Raw genomic sequence first — 24,161 nt, forward strand, 5'->3', positions numbered from 1 at the left:
GCTGGCACAGACCACATGCAGAAGCACCTGGAAGCCCACAGGGAAACACGAGTGCTGTCCCTGCTGCGTTGCCTTGCCTGCCTTTTGGCATGGTTAGATGTCATCTGACATTCCCCCAGGACTGAGGGAGGTATCAGTGTCAGACAAGTGATGCCAGTTTTCATAGCTTTTTATCACAGATACATAAATTGAGGCCAAATGAACTTTGCCTGAGAGGTTTGTGGTCCCTCAAGAAAAACCTGAACCTTATTGGAACCATGCTTAAGTCATCTGATTTAACAAGTTTCCACCTTTTTCTGTCTGGCCCGTTAGAACATGCTCCTTCCTAGAGCTAAAAAGTGAGTCTCCAAAAGACCTGGACTTCCAGCCCACCCTCCCAGGCTAATTTTTTAGATTTTTTTTCTGGAAGGGAGTGAGGATTCACAAGTTTGCAATTGCGAAAAAGCCTCTCTGCAGCATACAAAATTAATCCAGATCTCTCTCTTAAGTGCAGTATATCCTCTCTCCGTAAGTGTTTTTCATAGTATGAATATTTACCACCTTTTTATGGCTTGGTGCATGCTGTAAAAATGGATTTTGTAAGAATCTTGGAGACAAGGGGATGCTGGTGCACCTTCCCTAATAGATGGCCTTTTTACAGACAGACAGGAGGGTGGCTCCAGCATGACCTGTACCTCCTTCTGTTTCGCTCCTCGGGAACTGAAATATTGCATGGTCCTTTTAGGTGCTTAGCTCCAGCTAGGCAAATTGAGCGGGCACAAGGAGGTGGGAAGTAGCAGGATACTGTTTGCATGGTAGGAGGAAAGGCAGATGGCCTAGTGGTTAGAGCTGGGAAAGAGGATGCAGGCTGCTTCTCGTGCCTAGGAAACGATGGTTGATATGTTATACATTGGAAATCCTTCTTCTCGACTACTGTCTTGTTGTGCGCTCCTACAGCTTTGACATATGCTGTGGTTCGCTCTCATTTAGGAAGTGGTTAGTGGTGCTAGGTGTACCTTTGGGATGCTACTTTCTATGTAACGCACTTGGATCAGTGAGTGGTGGTCACTGACTCTTCCCTGTTGGGAGTCCTTCTCTGCTGTTGAGATTGAATGCATGCCAAAGTTCTCTCAAAGTGAACAGGAAAGAGAAAAACCTTTGATTACTCACTGTTGCATCCTCCTTGCTTTATAGTAAGAGACCATTAGTGTGTCCCATTCCTCCCTCCCCTTTGTGTCCCATTTTCCTTCCTGTTTCGAAGAGCCTCTTGTCACAGGGAACTTGAAGTGTGATGCTTGAGGAACATTTGCAGATACCTTGGTCTAGGCTAGGGACAGTCCTGAGCCGGGAGTGCCCAGTTTGCTCTGCTGTTGCATTATTAAGCCTGGTACAGCAGCTAAGCAAAAGGATGCTTCCTGCCCTGGAGAGCTTGCAGTCTAAATCTAAATGACAAGCAACAAATAGATACAGATGTGGAGATGTAAAGGAATGATGAGATAAGCCAGTGCAATAGCTAAGGTTTGAAGCCTGCTGCCTGCCATGTCCTTAAAGCCATTAAGCTGACCTGCTGGGAGGAGGATGCTACCTTCATTTTGCAGCTGGTTCAACATCCCTTTTGCAGAGATCCAGTGGTATTTTCCCCCTTCCTTGCTAGACCTAACCCTCCCCCATGAGCTGGCATGTACTTGTATTGTTCTAGGATCCCAAGTCCCAGAAGCCCACGGCTCCCCTTCCCCCAGCTTCCCCAATAATTTTTTTTCCGTTCTCGTTGCCCTCAGTTAAATTATGGCCTGTTATTCCCATGACCTTGTGCTTCACTCTCCCTTTGTTGCATTGATTCCTGCTGGCCAGGGATGGGGCCGATGTGCAGCCAGATTCCACGCTGCTGTGCTCAGCCTCCTGCGTGGCCCCTTGTACGCCAGCCTTTGTTGAGAGCAACTCTGGGCCTGCTGAGACTCGGCAAGCTGGTGCAGCTTCTTACAAAGGCACAAGCCCATCACTGGGCAAGTGAGTCTCCAGGGTCCCTGCAAACCTGTCACATTCGGCACAGGAACAGACTGAGCAGCAGGGCTGGAGCATCAGCGCTGTTTGAGCACAGCAGCTCCTCTGGTGATCGCCTGATTGTACCAAAGGAAAGGGGAGACCTGAATAAACTGAGATGCTGCCAAGACATTTCAGACTGGTCAGTGGGAATTGTCATCTCCAGGGTTTAAGTTTGATGGGGGAGTTAAGAGCAAGGGAGGATGTTTTCCTCCTCTTAAAATATGTGAAGAGAGGTGAAAAAAGGACTTTCTTCTCATTAGATGTTGGCTGTCTGAGCCTGGGTGATTTCCCATGTAAGTTGGCGCAGCCCTCTGTTTACTCAGGACTTCAGGGTCCAAGAAGCTTTCAGAGCAAACCCAGTGATATGATAGGGCTCATGAGATAGGTCTCGATCTCTTGCCATTGTACTGCAGCATAGCACAGTGCAGAAGAACTTGGTGCGGTCTCTTGGCCATAATTGGCACTTTCTCTGTAGTCCACCCATTTAACACTGGGAGGGCAAACATTTTGTGACCACCTCACATTTGTTCATTTTCCTTCTCCTGGTGAAACCCTGTGCTCTGTCGCTGGGACACAGGCTCAGTTCTCATCCTGCTGTTGCTGCAACGTGTGTCCTTGGTGCAGCTTCTCTGCTGCAGATTCCCTTGTAAAGAGTGGAGATAAAGTCCCTCCATTTTCGGGTAAACCTAGTTAGGCTTTCTAATCTTCCCAGCTGACTTAGGCTCCCATGTCCTCTCTTCAAAGCTGATAATGAGGTTTGGAATTTTTAGATGTGTTGGTGAACACGACTGTTAAGTTACCCAGCTCTGATGAGTGCTGGGAGGCTGAGGATCGGTGGCAGTGCAGGAGTACAAAGCACTGTTACTTCCAGGTGACGTTTCCACCCGTGACCTCTGATCAGTGTGTCTCAAGTCTAGGGAGGGCTGTGATTAGAGAAAGGCCGCATTTCCTGGCTTCTACACAAGCTCGTTTCATGGTGCCATACCCACATCCTTTCTCTTTATGGTTGCAAAGCCACTGGGTGATACTTCTGTATGGGGAGAGAAGAACTGTCCTCCTCCAGCTGACCTGTCTCTATTCGTGTTTCACTGTAGTAACGCAGCAGGGGAGTGCTGGAGTTTCTCTTCCCATGAAAGAGGGGGGGAAAAATCCACTTCAATTTGTAGATCTTTGGGGAAAAGATTTGACTGTTTCCAAAACCCTTTCAGGATCACCTTCTCTACTGCCTTGTCAGGCTGGCAGGAGCCTTGAATGTAACGTGGGATCTGGGGACCTGCATGGGAGACCTTGGCGGGGAGGCTGGTGTGGTCAGGGCTGTGTTGCACTGGTGGCAGTCAGTGATCAGTATGCTTGGGGCTTCCTCTAGCACTCTGTACTTCAGTTATTGCCTGGGCTAGCTTCATAACGTTATTGTTCTACTGATAATGTCTTTCATTTTCAGCTTTAATACTAAAAACTGCTCTGATTTGGCTTCCTTTCAACTGAAATGCTTTATAGAAGACAGGAGAGATGAGGCAAAAACAGGGATTTGGGGAACAAAGAAAAAAAAAAAAAGGGCAAGAAAAAAACCAGCCCCCCTACAACCGTCCCTCCCACCCTCTAAGGTGGAGTGTTGCCTTTTGCAGGTGCATGGGCTGAGCAAACAGTTCAGGTCGCTTTGGCTTTCTGGTTGATGAGTAGCAACGTACTCTAAATGCACAACCTGTCTTTGAGAGGGTGGCAAGACATCCAGAAGCTACACTGCCAACTCATTTGCAAAACATATTTGGTTTTGCTGCTGCTGTTGCTGCAAAGTCAGAGGGAGATGGACTGTGGATGCTCCTATCCCAGTGCCTTCAACCACTGTCCTAGTACTTTGTGAGTGCCAAGAGTGGTTGGGTGAATGGCATGGGGGCATAAAGGGATGAATTTAGAATATAGGGTCCTGTAAAAGGGCATGGGTTTAGCAGGTGTAAGTGGTATGCTAAAGCTGTACATATGATTTAAGATGTAAAGAGGAAAGCATTGGTGCTGTAATATAAATACGTCGCTGTTTAGGTAGTACCCCAGAATCTGTGAGTTAATGAAAATGTGACCAGGCTCTTCCCTGCTTTGCAGTTAAGAAAGCTAAGAGGGGGGTATGACTTCTTTTAACGCAGGGCTGGAATTTGGAAGATTGATATTCAGTCTTGTGCTCTCCTACTGACTCGGTAAATTTGGGATGGATTGTTAGATCTTTGTGCCTTCATAACTGGCTACTGATGGTAATTACTCCCTTTTCCTTACCTACTCTATATCTTGCTGATTTAGTCCCCACATTTCTGGGGGCAGAGGCAGTCTCTGACACATTCCAGGATTTTGCCTTAAACGAAGAGGGGAGGGGGAGGGGGGGGGAAGAGGAAAATTTTCATTCTGTGATCTGACTGCCGTAAAAACTGCTGGGGGGCAACCTGAATATAAACTTGGTGTGTGGGATTTGGTGCTTTGGTGCAATGTGAACCTGAGATGCTGGAAGGAAAATTCTGCAGATCACCCGAGAGATTAATACACTAATGTGGGATCTCTCTGGAGGGCCAAGTTCAAATCTCAAGTGCAAGACATCTGGGACCTTTTGCTGTGGCATGTTGGTGATGGCAGGCTGTCCCAGCTGACTGTTCATGTAGCTGCCAGCTCACTTGTGTGTGTGCCAAGAAGTGGGTGTTTTGGAGACTGGTGGGGCATGGGTCTGATGGAGTTGGTGCCGCTTCAGAGTTACTGTGCGATCTTGGTCTTCCCCTGCACAAGCGCGGGCAGGTGGGAGTGAGATGGGACTTGCAACCTGTCCTGCTGACGCGTGTGGGAGTAGCAGGGCATGGCGCTAGTCAGAGCGAACGTCTGCTGGCAGATGGGTGCACAGGGGTGGGAGTGGAACAGCAAGAGAGAAGGAGTGATGGCAGAGTTGTGAAATCAAGGCATTTTCACTGCTCATATTCTAACTGCTGTCACATGTAACTGGTGCTTCTGTCACCAGTTCTTCCATGGAGTCTCTTCTGCCTGAAGTACATAAGAACAAGCCCTGTTGGATTTTGCTGCCTCCTGCCCAGGCTGGGAGGGGCGAGCAGAGCAACGGGACTTTTGTTGTTTCAAAGCCACAAATCCCGGATGAGAACACTTCTGAGGAGGATATATGATCTTGGCCTCCACCGCTGAGGGTCTGCAGCATCAGAGTAACATTTCCAGGAAAATCAACATGAAGAATGAAGCGTTCCGTGGGGAGGGAGCTTGTGACTCTGTTTGTGCTGTGTGGCCAGGTACTTCCTAGCTTTGATGCTGGCTTGGCAAGCTGATACGTCTGTGGCTTTGGAGAAGTTATTTAAAGGGTAAACTGAGGCAGGAGGATTGACAACATTCAAATTGTATTGAGAGGCTGACTCAACAACTGGGATGTGAAGCACCGAGAAAACTGAAGTGCTGTCACTGGCTGACAGTCCTTTCCCATCTGCTTTCCAATTGCCACTGTTTTGTTGTATTTACTTTGCTCTTGGTTATGGATGATTGCAAGCCTCTGCAGTTGTCTCCGAGTACCAGTTTTGTTAACAGGCTGGGTGACAGGGTCATGGCAAGATAAGATTGGAGGCAGCTTGTGCTCTTTAAAACCTTGAAATGCCACTTGTAACTTTGCAGAGTTCCAGAATTGCTCTTTGGATAAAGGCATTGCCTGGCAGGCTGTGCCCTCGGCGCGTTAACTGTCTGCTCTCGGTGCTGCTCAGCCTGTGAGCAGCCACAGATCTGTGCCCTGGATCTCTTGATAAATACAATGGCAAGGCAGGAACCTGGGCTCGCTTAGCTGAATTCAAAGTAATGTGGAGTGATTCTGAGTATGAGGGACATACTGAGTTGCTTGGCTTAATATGTCCCCCGGAACATAAATAATTTTGTTGTTCTTATAAATAGGACCAAGGGAGTTTGTAACCTTTCTTAACCAACACACTTCGGGCAAATTGCAGAAGCTTCGTGTGCATGTTGACTCACAGGCAGATGCAACATATAGTCACTCAAATATGGTGCTTATTTGTGAAATTATTTTTTTTCTTTTAAGATGCTGCATCTTTAACAAGCCCTTGATAGATGAGAATTTGATGCTTACAGTGACAAACAGTCTCTTCCTTCCTGCCCATATGCAACATCATGCTTTCAGTTTCCCTAGCATTATTATAGGAGGATATTGATTTTAAATCTGTTCAGGGATGCTGTAATTGTATATTAGATATTTTGTGTTGGTTTGTAGGGCTGCAGTAATGCAAAAGGCTTGAGTGTTTCCGTACAATCTAGAGGGGGAAGATTGCTAAGGACCTTGAGGTTTTGAAGGAGGAGGGGGGAAAGAGGGGGGGAGAGAGCTTGAGAGAGAGAGAGAGAGAGAGAGATACTGTGGTAGGAAGATTCGGAGATCTGTTGTGCTTTTTTTGTGTGTTGTTTTTTTCCTCCCCTTTCTCTCCCCCAGTTGCTTTGCATCAGGGCATGAAAGGAGTGGAAACACCAGGGGGACAAAAGGCAACAGAACAAATGATGAAACTCAGTAAGGAAATCAACTGGATTCAGAATTTACAGCTTTAAAATGTTGCATTGATCAGTGTATGAATAGTCATTATGTGCTTTCGGACTGCGTGATTAGGAAAGCAGATCAAGGCTCTCAAGATGATGATTTTTCTTACTTTCATTTTTTTTCCCCTTTGCTTGTAATGTATGTGTGTGCGTGTGTGTCTGTGTGAGAGAGAAGCAAAATGCCAAAGTCTCTCTGGTTGCTTCTGCAAAGAGGAAGGTACAACCTTATCTGATGCTCAGATTTCTCATCTCTCTTCTAGATGAAATTTTAGGCAAGAGAAGAGTATGTTCTCCCAACAGCAGCAGTGAGTGTCCTTTAGAAAGCAAGAAAGCCAGAAGTGAGTCCCCAAAGGGTAAGTGCTGCTTCTCCCTCCCCCATCCCCTTCCCCTTTCTTTTCCTTTCTTAAGAGTGGAACTTAATTGAAATTAAGGAGGGAGGGAAGGGAGGGTAGCAGGAGGCTGTGGTATGGGAGCTGTAAGTATCCGGCGCTAAGGGTGCATGAAGGAGGCTACCAGTGCACTGTGCTTTCTTTATCTAATCGGAGGGAAGCTTGCAGTGTGGGAAAGGAATTGCCTCTTAATTAGAATAATTGCTTTGTGATGGAAAAAGTAAGCTGCAGCTTTTGGGGTGGATTTTAGGGGTGTTTCTACTTTTCAGGCAGAATGTCTTGATTACATGTTTAATGTGAAAGATACACACAGGCTTATCATGCTGGCATCTGTTCCTTTAAAGGGAAAAAAAGAAGCCTAGCAGGGAGAATAGGGCTGCCTAGTTCTTTCTTAGGCATTTATGGCACTGTTCCTATAGAGATGGAATCTGCAGAAGGTTTCTCTTTAGGGATTTATTTTTATTTTTTTTTTAAGATCTCCTGATTTGTCTTATGGTTCTTTCCTATAAACGTGATTTTTAAACTTTCTTTACGACTGGCAAAGTGGAATGGGTAATGGAGCCTGCAGTTAATGAGTTTGTCTCAAGGTTGCGTAAATGAGATTTTGCAGGCCGTTCACTTAAGTCTTTGTTGTTAAGTTCAAACTAATTAGCTGTCAGTAATACCCATCTTGATCACTCTGTCTAACCTGCACTCTTTGGCCACTAAAAAAAATACAAAAGCAGACCAGCTGTCTGAAGCTAGATCCTGTTTCATGGGTTTGGAGTCCAGTAGCTGAGACTCTTCAAGGGATATGTTCTCAATAACCAATCCGGGGAATCTCAAAGAGGACTTTTTGCAGCAGTTTGTCCTGAAGCCTTCTTAAACTACATACCTTATATTATGCTATACAAAGAAACATTGTAAGGACTTCTACTGCATCCTGATTTCACATAGTGTTCCTGTATATTGTCTCCTCTTGACTCCTTGTCCCTAAATTATGATCTGAACGGCAGCATACTCTGAGAGGACGCTGAATGCTAAGTGTCATTCATTATAATATTGCTAACGCTACCTAAGAACATGCTAAATCTTTTCTTTCACATAACCTTCTTCTGCCTGTTAACTCTTCAATACAAGTAGAAGTGCCTTAGCTTTTCACTGGGCTTTTCTGAAAGGTGTAGAGAGGAACCCTATACGCTGTTGCTCTTTAAAAAAAAATCAAGGGAAACAGGTAATCTGCCCTATTCCTGCTATCCTTGAAATGTTTCTAGTAGATGTGCAGGTAAGTTCAAGCAGGATGCTTCTGTAGATTTGGAAATGCGTTTGATACATAGGGGCATGAGACTCGTGCGACACACTTGATACACCTGATGTCATCTTTGCTGTTTCTGCTGAGTCTGTATCCTTTGTAATTCCAAGACAGTGCATGCTTAGGAGCTGAATCCTGGTAACAGCAACCTATGTGGTCCAGGTGAGAATGGGCTGAACTTTAATCAAGCCGTCTGAAACCAGATGGCTGCAATTGGATTCACCCTAATAAAGTGGCTGAACTTGCACAAATGAATGTTTTTGCCATGGGAGCAGCAGGGTCAGACGATCCTGTTCTGTTTCTTTCCTCTGGCCTTCTCACCATTTTTGTTTACTTGAGAGAGTTGAGTGCAGCGTGAGGCAGACAAGCAGCCCTAGGCTTTGCGGTATGTGCTCAGGATCTAAATTGTGCTCCTTACCTCTGAATGACTCAGGACTTCCCCAACTCATTAAGAGAGGGGTTCCGAGGAAGCCCAGAATAAAAGCAAACTTTCATTTTCTACTCCCACTTTCTTCTCAGAAAGCCTTTCCTGCCCTTTAAAAGAGTGTGAGACAGAATGGAAATTCTGAGCGGGGCCTTTCACTAATCTCCCACATGACCTGTTTTTTATTATATTGGAGCACTGGGGAACCCCTGTTCTCTCCAGCACTGTGGCAGGCGTTTTAAGCCTAGGCTTGTGCTGATGCAAAGATACCGTCAGGATAGTGAGGGGCTGAGTAGGGGCAAAGACTTCAGTGCTTCTGGGGCCGTTACCTGCCCACCTTCTGCTATGAGAAGGGGGCCAAAGGAGAGGCTGTAGCCAGTGTTTGTGTCTTAAGCCCCAGAGAGTGAGAGCACCTTGCAGCTGGTAACTCCAGGAGACTCCCTCTCCTGCTGGCAGCCGGGCAGTGTTCCTGTGGCACGGGTGCCCTTGGGGGCCAGGAGGGAAATGATCCCTGTGTTCCAAGCTCTGCACTAGGGAGCTGGTTGGAAATGGAAGGATCCAGTATTGTGACGTGCTGTTTTCAAACAGGATGGACCCTAGCGGCTAGTTACCTGGAATTGGAAACTGCTGCTGTCAAGTAGTGCAGGATTGTGCTAGAGCCCCAAGCTTGGAAGGGACCCGGGTGCTGTGAGTGTTGTTTGTGATTTAGGAGTGGGAAGGGAAGCAAGGACTGATTGGAGTTTTGCAGCCTGTGCAGCCCCACGTTGTCCGCTGGTAGGAGCCAGGTCTGCAGCATCTCCCTGGGATGCACCCTTCCTTTTGGTCCAGCCTGGTCGTGTGCCTTGGGTGGGTGGGTGCTGGTCCTCTGCCTTTTTCGCGCTCTGGGGGTGGTGTGCAGCTCAGGCTGGGGACTGTCCCCCTCTCCATCACACGCTGGCCCTGGATGCAGCGCTCGCTCAGGGCACAGCCGCATTGTCCCTGAAACAGCCTTTTGAAGAGGAGAAGTGACCCCGTGCCTGCGGCCCATCTTGTGCTGCTGTGGCTGCGCCTGACAAGGCAAGGAAAACAGAGGCAGCCAAGTAAATCACTCCTTCTCTCTGACTGAGTGAAAAAACACCTGTAGGGCTGGAAACCCTTCCAGCGGGGAAGCAGTAACCTTCCCTTCCCCCCTCCCCAGCGCTCACGGTGTGCGCACCAGAGATCAAAAGAGAGCCCTATCTCAGTGGAAGCAGGGCCGCGCCAGCACTGCTGTCAAACAGAGCAGAACGTTCTCGTGTCTAATATGGAAATGCGAGCATATCAGAGGCTCGGAGCGAGGGCTGTGCTGGCAGGTCACGGGGGAAGCTTTCTCCCCAGGAGACAATTCCCCAAGTAAAACCCTCGCTCCTGCGGCAACAGTTATGTCTGGAGATCCGCTGCTCCGATTCCTTGAGACATGAAATAAAAGTGAACGATTGCAAAAAGAGAAAATCAGTAAGAGTATTTGGGTTCCTGTTTGAACTGCTGAAAAATAAATCTGGTAGAAGCCTCATCGTTTGGGAAGATTTGAAACTAGGCTGGACTAAGTGCTGGAAAACACACGTAGGGAACAATATTGCATTCGCCCCCTGTGGTGGGCTGATGAGCTCATATGCTGCTCCTTCTGCCATTCTGTTTTCTTTGCTATTGTAGATCATTTAAAAGAAAACAAAAATCTTACTGCATCTTTGGTTAATGAATTAGGCCAGAGACGGAGCTGGACTACAGCTGAGCAGTTCAGATCCCACCTCTGTCAATTTGTTCCTCTTCGTTGGTGGGGATGTCTGTGTGTTGGTTGGTTTGGCAGCTGTCTGTTTGGCCCCATTCTTGCTAATGATCTCACTGCCCCCCAGACCCCTCTGCTGAATGTGGGGCGGGGGGCATGGACCCTCTCTGCCCTGGTGAGTGACAGTTTCTGCAGCAAAGACCCTAAAGCTAACAATGAAGACCTGGCTTTGAACCTGGGTGAGATGCTTTTGCAGCAGGCTCCGTGAACTTCGCTGTGGTTCTGTAAAGGGAGCCTGGGCCTGTCCCGGGTTTGTCATAGTGAAGGAGAGGGGGCGGGCAGGCTGGGTGCTCCTGTCCTGTCTGGGCTTGCTTGGGGAGCACAAGCTTTATAAAACCTTGCTGAAAAGGCCATGCAGCAATGACATGTCCTTCAGGCTGAGCAGAAAACCCGCATCCTCTGGGAGCCTGAATTCCTTTTGGCTGCTGCTGCTGGGATGCTGCAGCGCTGTTGAAGGGTTGAAGGGTGGGAGGTGGGGGGGTGTCCCCTCGGCTGGGGCACAGGGGGGAGCATGCCAGAGAGCTGGAAGGCCTGACAGATGCCTGCCTCAGCTGTGCCTTCCCAGTGGCTGTGCCAGAGTCCATTACACACCTAGCGGCTGGGAGAGATTTGGCAAGATCAGTCTCCCGCATTACCCCCTGGTAATGACAAAAGCAGACAGCAAAGCTTCAGCAAAGCTGGAATTACTGCTGGCTGAGTCATGTGAAATCTTCCAAGTTTTAAGTGTGGAAATCCAGCCTTTTGCTGGACTCCTCCTTCCTCTTAGCCTCCCCTCTTGCCACCCCCATTCTCCTCCCCTCCTTGCACCTGAAATCTGCTCTGCGGCTGATCGGATAGAGTTTATGGTAATTAAGTGTTATTAAATCCCCTCCCCCCTCCCTTTTTCTCTAATGACACAGCTGTGTGTGGGGGGGGAAAAACCCACTGTGTTTTTCTAAATCAGGTCTGTGGCATGCGGCTTTGCTCCTTAGACCTTTGGTTAAGAGCATCAGAAGGGAACTGAAACAGTTGGTGCATTTCTGTGTTCCTGGGGGAGGTGGCAGGAGCAGCAGGAGTGTGGAGGAGGATGCGGGAATCTGGCCCGCGAAGTGACTTGGCGGGAAGGGAACCTGGGAGGGAGTTCTGCCCGCCACCCCCCTCCATCTTCCACTGGTGTCTTGCAGGCTTGGGTACCGGAGGCAGGGAGGAGTGGGAGGCAGCAGGTATGCGTGGCTGTCATCTTGTGCAGCCTCCCTGTTTCAGGTCTGGTTTTGACGCGTGGGGGTTTCACAGCGCAGGGTGGGGACCCAGCTCCTGTTGCTAGCTGGCCTGAAGCAGGCCGTGAACCTGTGATTCACACAAGGAAGCCTGTGGTCCCCGAGATACAGGTACGTGTCGCTGGGGTAGAGATCGGTGGTTTGCAGATATGGCCGCAAATTGCTCTGCTGATGGAGAATCCTTGCTGAGCTGGGTGGCTGGCCCGAGCTGGAGGAGACTGAAGTAAATCCCCCCTTTGCAGAAGAAGCGCCTCAGGAGCCAGTGATGCAAACCTTTTTAACTTGAAACTTTGTGCAGCTCAGACTCTTCATTATTGTTATTATTACTATTATTAGCCCCTCCTATGTTTTGGGCAGGAGATGGCTTCGTTATGACATGTGAAGGTTGCATCCCCAAAATCTGAGCCCCTGTATGCTGGGTTGTGTAATGAGTTTGGTGGCAGGCAGCACTTGCCACCGACGGCCTCTCGTTCCAGCCAAGGCAGAAGTGAACCGGTCCCTAAGCTGCTGCAGCAGGGCCACGTTTTACAGGTGTTCTGTCTCTTGGACCATATTTGTTTGCCGTGGGCTCTTTTCTGATAGCTGGCTTAGGGGTCTTTCTCTCACTTGAGATCCATGGCTCTTTTCCCAGCAAGATGTCCAGCGCCTGCGTATCCATCACAGTGCTGATGCTGGTGTAAAGTAAGTGGCCTGTGCTCGGAGCCACCACCTTGAATTGGGAGCCAGTCTAGCTGCGGAGTCATCCCTGCGGGACTCTGTCTGCAAAATGAAGTGAATGAAGCAGCACGAATCTGGGTCACACCATAGGGTGGTCTTGTGACTGCAGCATGGGGGGGAGCCCTTCCCCTTCCCCTGTTGAAAAAGTTTTGCCTGTGGGGAAGATCCAAGATAAAACAGTGTTAGAGCAGCCACCACCAAGGCAGTGAACAGTAATTACTCTGAGTTCTGCTTACTGTAAACAGAAACCCTCTGTGGGTTTATCTCCCTGATTGTTAGACTGGGATCCCTACAGCCCAGGGAGCAGGCAGGCCCTTCCTCAAAGCCCTCCCTCCTGAGCTGTGCAGCCAGTCTGGGAAGATGGAGAGGTAGGCATGTCGGGTGTCATTTTAACGGCCTCAAGGAGTTTAGCTGTATGTACATACCTGAAATTTTGTGACATACCTGAAGTTTTGTGACATCCCTGCAAGACCTGGGCAGGTGGGCTGTCATCACTGTCTGTTGTGCAGTTTTCAGCATCACCTACGCTGGGTGCCGGAACATCTCTCACATTATTGTGTCCTTGTGGGTGTTCAGAAAGGTGGGGGAAAGAGGCACATGTCTGATCAGGTATCAGTTGAAAACAAGAAAGCACGTCCCCCAAGATGAAAGGGTGAGAATTCAGTGAACTCTTTCATCCTGCCTGTCCTCTTTGCCACCTTGGGGATAGAGAGCTTGCTGGTAATTTTGTGTTACTATATTGCAGTGCTTGTTGCTTGGGGTGGGGGGAGTTGTTCATGATTTTTTTGGGGTGGTATGGCAATTGAAGCTGTAGACTTTTATTGTACACGTGTGCCCACATTTGGAGGTTTAGCAAGTTGTAGGTGTGTCTTGACCACATATAATGGTACATCTGGGAGCACAAGGACAGCTGCACTGGCAGCTTGGTACACCAGGTTAGTTCAGTGGGTACAGCCGATAGTTCTGGGAGAGTGTGCTAATATCCCTCTGCCCCCCTTTCTCTTTCTTTGCACTGTCCCTATACTTATGTGATTTTCCACTATATTTCTCTCTGGAAAAAAGACCAAATCTTTCTGCTCTTCAGAAAACTCCCACACGCCTCTGCTTGAGGACTCGGTGACTCAGATGACCCCAGAGGAGCACTACAGGCGCATGATGTCAGCACTGAATGAACATGGCACCTTTGAAGAGCAGCAACAACAGCGTCTCTACCAGCTGGCCAACAGCATGGCGGTGCCCAGCCACGGAGGTACGGGCTCATACCCATGGGAGAAGAGGGCGCCCGCTTTACCAATTCTGTATAAGTCTTGTAAGGTGTCCCTAACCCCTGTGTGCACGTGAGGAGGATTTATGGGCTGCAGTGTTGCGTGTTTATCATGCAGTGAATACAGGTGGTGCTAAAGAGTATCCTACAGACCCTTTCTCCCACCATCTCTGTGGGGGCATCTACCCTCAGCCATCTAGAAATGCGAATACCTTCTGTAGCTATCTCGGGGCCTATGCGTTTGTGTACTGGAATATATCCGTTGCACCATCGCTACTTTTTGCAGTGGCAGTGAGGAGGGTCCTTGTCTTCCTTTTGTTTCAAGGGTTTGTGTCAATCTGAATATTCAGAATCTGTGGTCTAAGTCTTACTTGGGTCATAGTATGGAGCAAGGGAAATGAGTGTTGAACGTGCAGGGAGGGCGGATGAGAGGTAGGCAGTGCCAGATACTCCTGCTATTTAGTGATAGGACCTGAAACAGCAAGATGATGTTGCAGGATTTAATTAAGCATTGATGGTGCTAGGTTTAGAAAGTTTGTGCAATATGGTTGCTACACACAGGCATAGCATAAATTGGTGTTAAAGACCTTTCACCTTAATGAGAATTAGGTGTCTTGTGATTTTACAGAAAACTAAAATGTGTAGGTGAAGCAAAGTTGCAGTGAAGACAGCTTAGCAGGCTAATGCTGAAGTCTGTGGGACAGGTTCGCCCGTGGTATCATCTACTGAAAGCAATTATGTTTATATCACCAAGGATTGATCTGGTCCTTTGCTAGCTGAAACCAGGTCTGCTGTGGAAAAGTGAGGGGAAGGATTAGAATCCAGAATGGTTTGGGTTGGAAAGAACCTTAAAGATCACCTAGTTCCAGCCCCCCTGCCAGGAGCTGGGTTGCTGAAAGGGAGAGAACCTCTTCCATACCCACTGTATGCTCACTTTGTGAGGGCTTCCTCAGAACATTGCCCTAAGGACCCTGTAGATCACGGCTTCCAGCACTAAGAAATTGTCCCCAGACCTTCCCAGGATGGTGGGCTTCTCTGAGGTTGAGCTGGGTGCTAGGGACTCCTGAGGGACCCCCCCTTTATTTAAGGCCTGATGTGCACAGTGCAAATGGTGCCTCTGTACCTCCCTGTCTGCTGTTCCTAGGTTTAGCAGCACAGGAGTGTTTCTGCACAATACCTATGTTCAAGGGAAGATGCTGCCATTCTGCTCTTTAAAAGGAGGCTGGTGCTTGTGCAGTTAGGGTGATGCAATGAGGAGAAAAATCCAAACCCTAGTCCTGCAGCAGCCTCTTCATTAACAGATACCGTTGTCCAGTGATGCTGTCCTGGGGCTGGAGCGGTGTCCCGAGGGGACAAGGGTGCTGCAGTACCAGGATCTAATGGGTCCCACGTGAATCGAAGGAAGGCTTGCAGGTGGCTTTTGCCTCGTTGGTGGAGGAAGCTGGCTTGTCCCGCTTGCCTGCAGCATCCCGCGCTGTGTCTAAAGGGGGCACTAGGCAGTTGCAGGTTCTACCCTGGGAACTGCTTGGCAGAGTGCGGGAACCATGAGCATCCCTCCACAGGCGATGTCCTCCTCAGCCCCCTTCGCCTTCCCTCGGGTGAGTGAAGGCTGCTGGCGCTGGCTCCGCTTGGTCGAGAGTAAAGCTGTGCCTTGTACCCCAGTCCTCTGATGCGGGAGCTGGGGGTGCAGGAAGTAACTGAGCTGTCTGGGTCAGGCAAAGCCAGGGAGACAGAAGTGGTGATGCTGTTCCAGTCTTGGAAGCAGAGGGTCGAAGTGACGTCAAAAAGCAACACTATGAATCTGTAGCCCCTCTCTTCCAACCCAAGGTGTGGAGGGCTGACCTGTACTGCCTGGGTGAGCCAGGTAAGGAGTGCAAGCAACGTTGGCGAAGCATCCAGCAAGAACTGGAGGAGAATCTCTGGTCTAGAGTGTAAATCCCCAGGGCTGCTTGTTAGTTTAATGAAGAGGCTGTCTTCCTTTCCACTCTGTTTGATTTGATTGGCTTCTCTGGGGGCAAGAAGGCAATTCCTTCCACTGTGGAGTAAGGATTTGCTTATCAGCAAAGGCACGACATAAACCTGTGCTTAGGCACACCGTGGTGAACATGGCACATGATTCTGTGTGTGGTGTTCAGCTGCCCCAGGCATTCACAGAGCTGCAGAGCTCCTGCAAGCATGATACATAGGTGCGGGGACAAAGCCACACACTGTCGGTGTAGAGTTCCCACACATTCATGCAACTAACACAAGCACGGTAAGTGAGAGGACAACATCTAACATGTACCATGCACAGAAGGGTAACACATGCAGACATGCAAATGCTGCATATTCAACCGTGACGCATAGGTCTGTGTAGACCATGTTGAATACAACAGAGCACGTACGCGGCATGAAATGTGTTGCGCGTGCTGGTATTGTGACAGTCAGGATAGAACGCTTAACCTGGGCACCAGGTGGCTGCTGGACACATGGAACATGTACGTCCAGGCAGAATGTGTGCTGCAGAACAGCTGCTATCACCCCCTTCTCCCCCCTTGTAATGAGCAAAGTAGCTCATTACATTAAAAGCCTGACGTATTTTTTATGATTATGATTAAATTGTCTCATCAGCATTTGTTAGGTGAGGGGTCACACTGAGGTTTTGGGGTAGGCAGAGGCAGAGAAGGAGTCTGCACAGACTCCTTGTAACATTGACAAGACAAAACTTTGTGTATTTTGGATTGTCTCCACACCACAGAGCTCTGGTTGGGCTATAAATTATTAGTGCCAGTACAAAGCGCAGTTTATCTGCGGGCTCACATGGAGGCACCAATAACATTAATAATTTAAAAAATGTTAATAATTTAGAAATCTTTTTTTTTTAATTGCTTTTCGACCCCCCTTCTCCACCCCCATTCTCCCAGTGGCATTCATCCCACATTCTGAATTCAGTCTGTCTCTGTGCCTGGAACCTCCATCCGCCAGCGTCCCACTGTCAATCAATCTGATTTCCCAACTGTCAGAGTACAGGATTGTAAATAACAGATCCGGGGGGGGGGGGGGGGGGGGGGGGGCGCTCTGTGAGGGGGTAGGGCCGCAGGGGAGGGAGGGAGGGAGGGGAGAGAAAGAGGAGAGGAGAGGGTGTGCATGTGGGGGGTTGTTGCGGTCATTCAGGATCAATGCAGCTTCTGGAATTGGCTGCATGCCAGACTTCTAAATTACAGGCAGTGTGGCAATAAGGAGTGACCTGGGTTTTTCAGATAATTAATTTATAAACATTGAAGGTGCATGGTCCCTGGCTCAGAGAATTCTCTAGGCTTTTTATGTGATCTGATAGAGTTTGTTGTTTCACTGTTTCTTTTTTCAGTTCAGAATTGTATGTTATTTTAATGTTTGTCCCCTCAGTTGTGGGAATGTGGGGACAGGGATTGTATGTGCGTGAATGTGGCTGGAAAAGCCTAGGTACCAATGTCCTTCTTACTGCCCCAAAAAGTGTTTCCACCCCAACTTGCAGCCCCACCACGGGGCTTCAGCCCTGGCCAAAATATCTGAAAAAGTGATTGGTGAAGCTCAAGCTTAGCTGTGCACATCTTGTGGCTAATGGGAATATGGGTGGCTGGGATTTCCAGAACCAAAGGAAAACAGCATGGTGGCGTAAGGGAAGGCAAGGAGATGAAAAGTGTATCGTTACCAGGGTCATGCGACACTCTTAGATTAACCTAGCTTTATGAATCAGTTGCAGGGAGAGGACTAATATGCTGCTGGATGCAGAGTGCTTTGAAATCTCCATAGAGCAAGCTGGTCCTGACCAGGGTGTGTTCATTAAGATAAATCTTCCTCCTCTCCCCAGCTGTGTTTTGGTTTCCTTTTGCAGAGCGGTGTGCAGTGAGTGTGTGAAGGAGGATTCCTCTAAGTATGCATATGTGTGTGTGTGTGTGTTTGCTGTGCATCATGTGAATGGCAGCAGAGGTTTTGTTGTGGGATATAAGCAAGTTGTGTACGGGATGTTTTCAAATACGTACACGAACTAAGGGACTCCTGGTGCTTAACTGTGAGAGTAGCATTCTGGAAAAAGCCTCTGCCAGTGCAACTGCTATGGGTGTCCGTGTCACTAGACCTTCTCATAGGTCTGTCCAGCATTGTTCCCCAAGAGGGCAAGTGCAGTAGCACGCCAACTGTACTTGCTGCCTTGCCTGTTCTTCCTCGGAGTGCACTGTGATCCCCATTAACTTGTGCTTGTGGTGTGTCTGGCCATGCCTGCATTGTCCATCACAAGGCACTCGTGTGGGCAGTTTGTCTGCACTGACACCCACCTTGGAAAGACTGTACACACGTATAAGCTGTCATTGCACAGTCTGCCCATGTAATAAATAGGTAGAGGGTTCTGCGATGGTGCCATGGCAGAGCAGGTTAATGAGGGGTGCATTTCTTCATGACCTGCTGATGGAGGTGCTGTGCCTATGGCTGGAAGGGGCCCCTTTCTGTACCCCATCCTCACCTGCTCTGTGGCCCAGTCTTTGCTAGAGCAGAGCTGTGCTAGGCAGGCACGGACCTGCCGGGGCCAGCTGCCCCCCCTTGCCCAGGCCAGAGCCGCAGCATCCCCCAGGCTCTGCGTGGCTGGCAGGGGGGTCACCGCGCTCAGGGAAACAGCCCTCGGTGCTCTGAGGCGTGGTGGCCGCAGCTAAGCTGGACCCGGTAGCATGGATGGGGCTCCCCCGGCTGGGTGAGAGGCGGGGGGGGGCCTGCCCCAGGGGTAGGGGCTACCGAGGGAAGCGGGACCCAGTCCCCTGCTTTCAGCAGCAGCGGGAGATGCTGGGTCGCGGCTTTTTTTTTGGGGGGGGGATGCTGCTCGAGGGGGCTCCGGGGGTGGACCGGCCAAAACCGGCGGTGCCCGGCGAGCGGGGCTGCGGGTCGCCTCGGCGCGGGTGGCCGCGGGCCGGGCCGGTGGCTCCCGGAGCGGGGCGAGGGGCGGATGATGCTGTGCCCCGCTGGGCTCGGCGCGGCCGGGCAGGTGCTGCCGCGGCTCGGGGGGGCGCGGGGTGGGCGGGTAGGAAGCCTCCCTCTCCTTTTTGTCTCCCCCCATGCATGCATGCATGAATCCCTTCCTCCCTCCCCCCTTCCCTCCCTCCGACAGGAAGGCAATTAAACAGCAATCCACCCCCTCCCGTAGTTGCACAATTTCCTCCGCTGCCAAACTCCCGTAGCGGCGGAGGCGGATCCCGCGAAGAGCCCGCTCTGCCGGGTGAGCACGCGGGGCAGCCCGGGCCCGGCGAGCCGCAGGGCCGGCCGCGCTCCGCCGCCTCCCGCCGCTTGACAGCTTGCCCGCCCCGCGGGGACGGGGGCGGCGGGGACGGGGGGGCAAAGGCGCAGCCTGTCGCCCGAGGGGCTGCGGGGTGGGCCGGGCCGGGAGCAGCCCTGGCAGCAGCAGCCCTGTCGCCCGCGGAGAGCCGGCAGCAGCCCCGCAGCAGCCCCGCAGCAGCCCCGCAGCAGCCCCGCCGGCCGGGCGGTGCGCGGCTGTAGGCGAAGGGGCCGCAGCAGCCCCCCACGGCGGAGGGCGGGCGGGCGGTGGGTGCCTGTGGGGGGCCGGTGCGGGGAGGGGGGTGGCGGGGGGCCGTGGGGGCCCGTGGTGGGCAGCAGCTCATCCCTTCCCTCTCCCCAGATCTCCTCCGGGCGCGGCAAGAGGTGGCGGCGGCGGCGGCGGCGCGCAACCCCGGCGCGATGGAAGCGCACATCCCCTCGGCCAGCAACTCTTCCAGCCAGCGGAGGAAGCAGGGCCTCCCCCAGCACAGGGACACCCACTTCCCCGAGAGGTACCGCGGGGGAAGGGCCGGCCGCGGCTGCCCCACGCCCCGGGGCGGGGTTTGCTCCCGCCGCCGCGGCATCCACAGGGGTGCGGGGAGGGGGGGGGGCGGGCCGGGCCGCACCTCGGAGATGCTCTGGAAGGGGGTGCCCCGTGCCGTAAGGGTCCAGGAGCAGGGCATCCCTGGGTGAGGGCGGCAGTGCCCCTGCGGGTGGGCAGGCTGGGTCCTTACGCATCCCGGGGCGATGCAGGTGCCGGTGTGCTGCCGCGTGCTGGGGTCCCTGCACCGGGGGGCGGTTGTGCTTTGCGGTGTGTGTCCGCATCCAGGCCGGCGACTTCTGCCTGCTGGGAACGGCCCCGGTCCCGGCTGCGGTGGGAACGGTCCCAGTCCTGCCTTGGATCTCCAGAGCAGATGCTAGACTCTAACCTGTTCTTTGGCACAGAGCAAGTTAAGATTGTTTTAAGTTTGCGTTGTATAGCATCCTCAGATAGCGAGAGGGAAGGAATGCTCTAGGATGGAATAGAAAGAAAAGAAATTTTCTTTTTTGAGGAAGAAGGAGGCACAGTTTGCCTTTACTACTGATAGGAGTGCTAGAAATCTTCCCCCCCGCCCCAGAAATTCTAGCTCATTTATTTTGCTCTGTGCCATAAGCTATTCCCTCCTCAATCAAGAACTTTAGAAGGAAATTAAATTAAAGCTCTGTGTGTTTCTGACAAGGACAGCAGAGGCAGGAGAGGGCCTGGTAGCCACAGGGATGCAAAGGCTTTGGGTATCACGGGACAAGCTATGAAAGACTCCAGTATCTAGACTTTTTTGGCTTTCATCTTGGAGTGGGGGCAGGCAGCAGGCTGCAGTATTAGTTCTGTAGCACGCATATGTTTATGTTGAGTTTAAAATATTCCCCCCGCCCCCCTTACAGCCTTGGAGATCCTGTCTTTTTTTTTCTTCTTTCTCACCAATGGGTTTGCAGTGTGTAGGCGCTGGGCAGACCTGGTAAACCTTTCTCCTACAGGGTGTACTTTGGCTAACCCACCTAATAAAATCCAGTGCAGTCCATGCGGATTGTAGGCAGACCTGTGAGGAATGCAGAGATAGACGAGTTTTAGTGCAGCTAGTCATCAGGAAAATTTCTCCAGCCATGTGTGGCCTGGAGAAGTGCCAGGCCAGCCAGAGGCCTGGCTGAAAAGGCACGTATGGAAGGGTGGAGGTTGCTTATGGAGAGGTGCTTCGCATAGGAGGGGCAACCTGAACGTGCATTAGATATGTATCAAATCCAGAGGTACTTGCCACTGCCAGACAGGTGCTGTAGCTAATGGAGCTGGGCTAGGCCAGGAAGCAGTAAATCACTTGGGAAGAAGGTGTTATTAGCAGGTTAAGGAGAGGGCTGGAGTTAGGGCCGTTGTTCATCAGCAGTTACGGGAGGGAGAGGGAAGTCATTCGCTAGGTCAGAGGACAGAGACTGAAGGCCAGGAGTTAACGGTTGGGAAAGACCACTACTTTTCATCTTGATTCAGTTCTCCAAGCAGCCCTAGGAATAGTTGCATTGGCATAAGTGAGGGGAAAATCCTAGCAAGTTGAGGTGGGGGAAAGGAACGCATAGGGGCATGACCTGCCTTTGATGTTGAGAGGAATATCTGTAGGACCTTGGATTAAGTTTGCAGGAGTCACTCTGTGTCTCATTTTCCCTTGCTGCACAGTGACAGTGGTTCTCATTTTGAAAGGGGGTTGTACTGAATGTTTGGGAAGGCCTTTGAGCACCTCAGTTCAAAGAGCAGTATAATGCAGCATGTTGTATAGAGCAAGGACACTTGCACCCACTTGTGGCTGTGTTGGTGGGAATGAAAGAAAGAAGCTGCCTTTTTCTCTGTGCTACATACTCCTGTAATCTCATTTCTGTCCAAGAGTTTGCAGACTGAAACAAAGCTCATAGCATGTTATCAGCCCTGGTTTTGTTTTCCCACACTGCTCCTGCCTTGGACCATGCGTACAGGACCTGCTCTAAATGCCTGGGCAGAGTAGTTCTCCAGGGAGCTTTGAGACAAACGACATGAAACATCACCATGGTGGACTTGGCTGGGCACATCTTGTGCCTGCTTCTTCCAGCGTGCCAGGGCATGGCAGACCGGCCTGCCTGTTCTTTCTGCTGCTGTCTGCTCCCACAAGGAGGGTGTGATACGACCCTGCATGGCCTGCCTCCTTGGCCAGGCTCTCAGGTGTGATAATCCTCTGTTAGCAGAGCTGGGGAGTCCTGCTGGGAAACGGGAAGCTAGAAGTCTGCCCCATAGCCGTGACTTGGTATGTCTCCTTGACATTGGTTCACATGATCGTTATTTCTCCCCGGAGGTCTGCAGCCACCTGAGTGTCACTAAGGGTCGGCATGTATCGCTCTGCTTCCACTCAGAAATGGCCTGGTTGGAGCCGTCATGTGCAAACTGTTTTCTTGCTGTTTTGCCAAAGCACTGCAGGCGTTTTAGGTATGCCAGGAGAGGCCGTGGGCACGTATTCTAAGCAGCGAAGCGCTGTCTGGGTTCATTTCTCCCCTCCATTCTCCCTGTTGCTGTTAGCCTTGAGTTTTGTACTTGGCTGCCGTGGTCTTTGTCAACAGGATAAATCAAAGCAGCCTCTGTGCACATTTGTTATGAAGGTATAGAAATTTTAAAAGGTTCAAGTAGGCACTGACAAAGGAGAAGGGAATGGAGGAAGCTGGCTCACATACGTAGGCAAACTGTAGGTAGATTTATGGCATCTCCTTTCCCAAGAGCAGAAGTAATAGCGCATGATGCAGGGGGATGTGAACTGTTTGGCATGGTGTTAAAATTCCATTTCAGCTTCCTATCGGGAGATCTGTGGGGATCAGGTCAGCTCTCTAGTGCAGCAGCTTTGTGGGCAAGAATAATTGGCCACTCCAGACTTCATCCATTATCTCTGGTAAAGCAAGGGGGGAAAACCTCTACTGGTGACCTAGTTCTATTTATAAGGGCAGAGCTGCTGGATTTGCAAAGGTAGGACTGCAGAGACCTTTGCCTGCTAGTGGGAGCTACATACACAGTTTTCCAGTTTCCAGGTGTGAAGAGGTGGATGATGAGCCTTCCCAAACATTCATTAGGTGAAGATGGGTACGTTCAGACATTTCTCAACTAGTTAGCATCCATCTTTGCTGGTCAGAAACAGGCTGGTAGGTTTAATGATACTAAGCCCAAGGCAGGCAGGTGGGCACTGGCTCTGAAGGACAGGATACACACGTGTGCAGGCAGACACACTGAATACGGATTTTCTTGGAGCAGCTGAGGTCCTTGTAGCAGAGTATTGGTCTCTTCACCTCTTTGTACCAGCTTCCGCCTGCTGAAGAGTTAGTAAAACTGATATGTCTTGCCAAAAGTACAGTCAAGCAGCAGGCTTGAGAATCCATTTGGTTTCATGGTTTGGGTTTCCTAGATGCTTCTCTAGATTGCTTCAGACTTGGATTACAGAGTGCCAGGACCTGGTGGTTTGTTTGAAAAGATTGTTGAGTTCAGTGTTATAAAAAGACTTGGAAGAGGAGAGGGTGCAACTAAAAGGTGTCATTGTAACTACTCCAGCCTGGAGTACTTCCCATCTCCAAACTGCTGTGTCTCCTGCAAAAATGGCAGGTGGCTGTGCCCTGCAGAGATGCAGAGTTGCTTGGATCCTACTCCTTGGATCCTGCCTCCAAATTTTGTTGGCAGTGTACTTGGTTTTGCTGGGGTCGTTTAGCCTGGCATGTTCTTACCCAAAGTGCTCATCTCCCGGTACATGCTGCAGAATTTGCTCCTGATAGTACTCTTGAAATGAGCAGAATGCTTCTCACAGAGCAGGCTAGTGTGCGTGAAGCCTAGGGAACACTTGCATTCACCCCCCTTTAAAGAAAAACTTTTATACCCTGAAAATGAAAGGCATTGCACGGGTTCTCAGATGAGGCTGGATGAGCTGCTTAACAGTGTGATGAGTGTGGTGAAGCTTGGTGGCTAAATACGATGCATCAGGTCTGTGTTATAGTTGCTGGGAGCTTGTTCACATACGTACAGTATATGACATGGGGTCTGTGTGGGGTAGCCTGCCCTCTTTCACAGGAGGGGCAGAAGGCAGATTATAGTCAGAGAAAGGGCAAGTGCTGAGGGGCAGGTACTTTGGTAACAGTATTGGGCTGTCTCTGGTGCTGTCTATAAGGAGCATTAGGGACACAATTCATCTTCTAGGACCGTAGACAGCTATGGGGTGAAGGCAGGAGGAGTGCCAAGGAGCAAGGAATACTACCTGGGTGAGATGCCATCAGCATCCTGATCTGCTGAGGTCCTGGGAAGCCAAGCCCTTTGGCTAGAGTGTTCTGGGAGTGGGAGCTGCAGAGTCTCAGAGATACACTCCTTGCCCTTTCATTGCAGAAAGCTGACAAACATTGTGCTTCAGCCAGAGGTCTTTCTCTGTGCAAAGGTGTGCCTGAAATACCCAGCAAGGATTTTTGGATTGTGTTCTTTCCATCTGCTGTTGCTACCATTTTTGATTTCATCACCTAATTCCTTTCCCCCACCCCCCCTCTGCAAGTCGCAGAGGCTTTCCTTTTCACTCCTGGCTCCTTGGGCACATTCTCCTGTCGTCTGTGGACACATTCTCCCTCCTACTTCAGCCTTGCATCCCCCTC

At 50.5% G+C, this 24,161-nt stretch overlaps 1 protein-coding gene across 9 annotated transcripts in view; it reads left to right on the top strand.

Annotated features, from left to right (window-relative positions):
- Positions 1 to 24,161, top strand: part of SAMD11 (sterile alpha motif domain containing 11) — a 132,511-nt gene that overhangs the window by 83,180 nt on the left and 25,170 nt on the right. For all 9 annotated transcript variants that reach the window (XM_080380032.1, XM_080380034.1, XM_080380033.1 and 6 more), the window contains 3 exons: positions 6,843 to 6,935; positions 13,548 to 13,712; positions 19,366 to 19,516. In XM_080380032.1, the coding sequence (XP_080236158.1) occupies positions 6,843 to 6,935; positions 13,548 to 13,712; positions 19,366 to 19,516 (409 nt within the window). The remainder of the gene's footprint in view (positions 1 to 6,842; positions 6,936 to 13,547; positions 13,713 to 19,365; positions 19,517 to 24,161) is intronic.

The sequence above is a fragment of the Falco punctatus genome (assembly GCF_963210335.1).
Source record: "Falco punctatus genome assembly, chromosome: 3".
In the NCBI taxonomy this organism is placed as follows: domain Eukaryota; kingdom Metazoa; phylum Chordata; class Aves; order Falconiformes; family Falconidae; genus Falco; species Falco punctatus.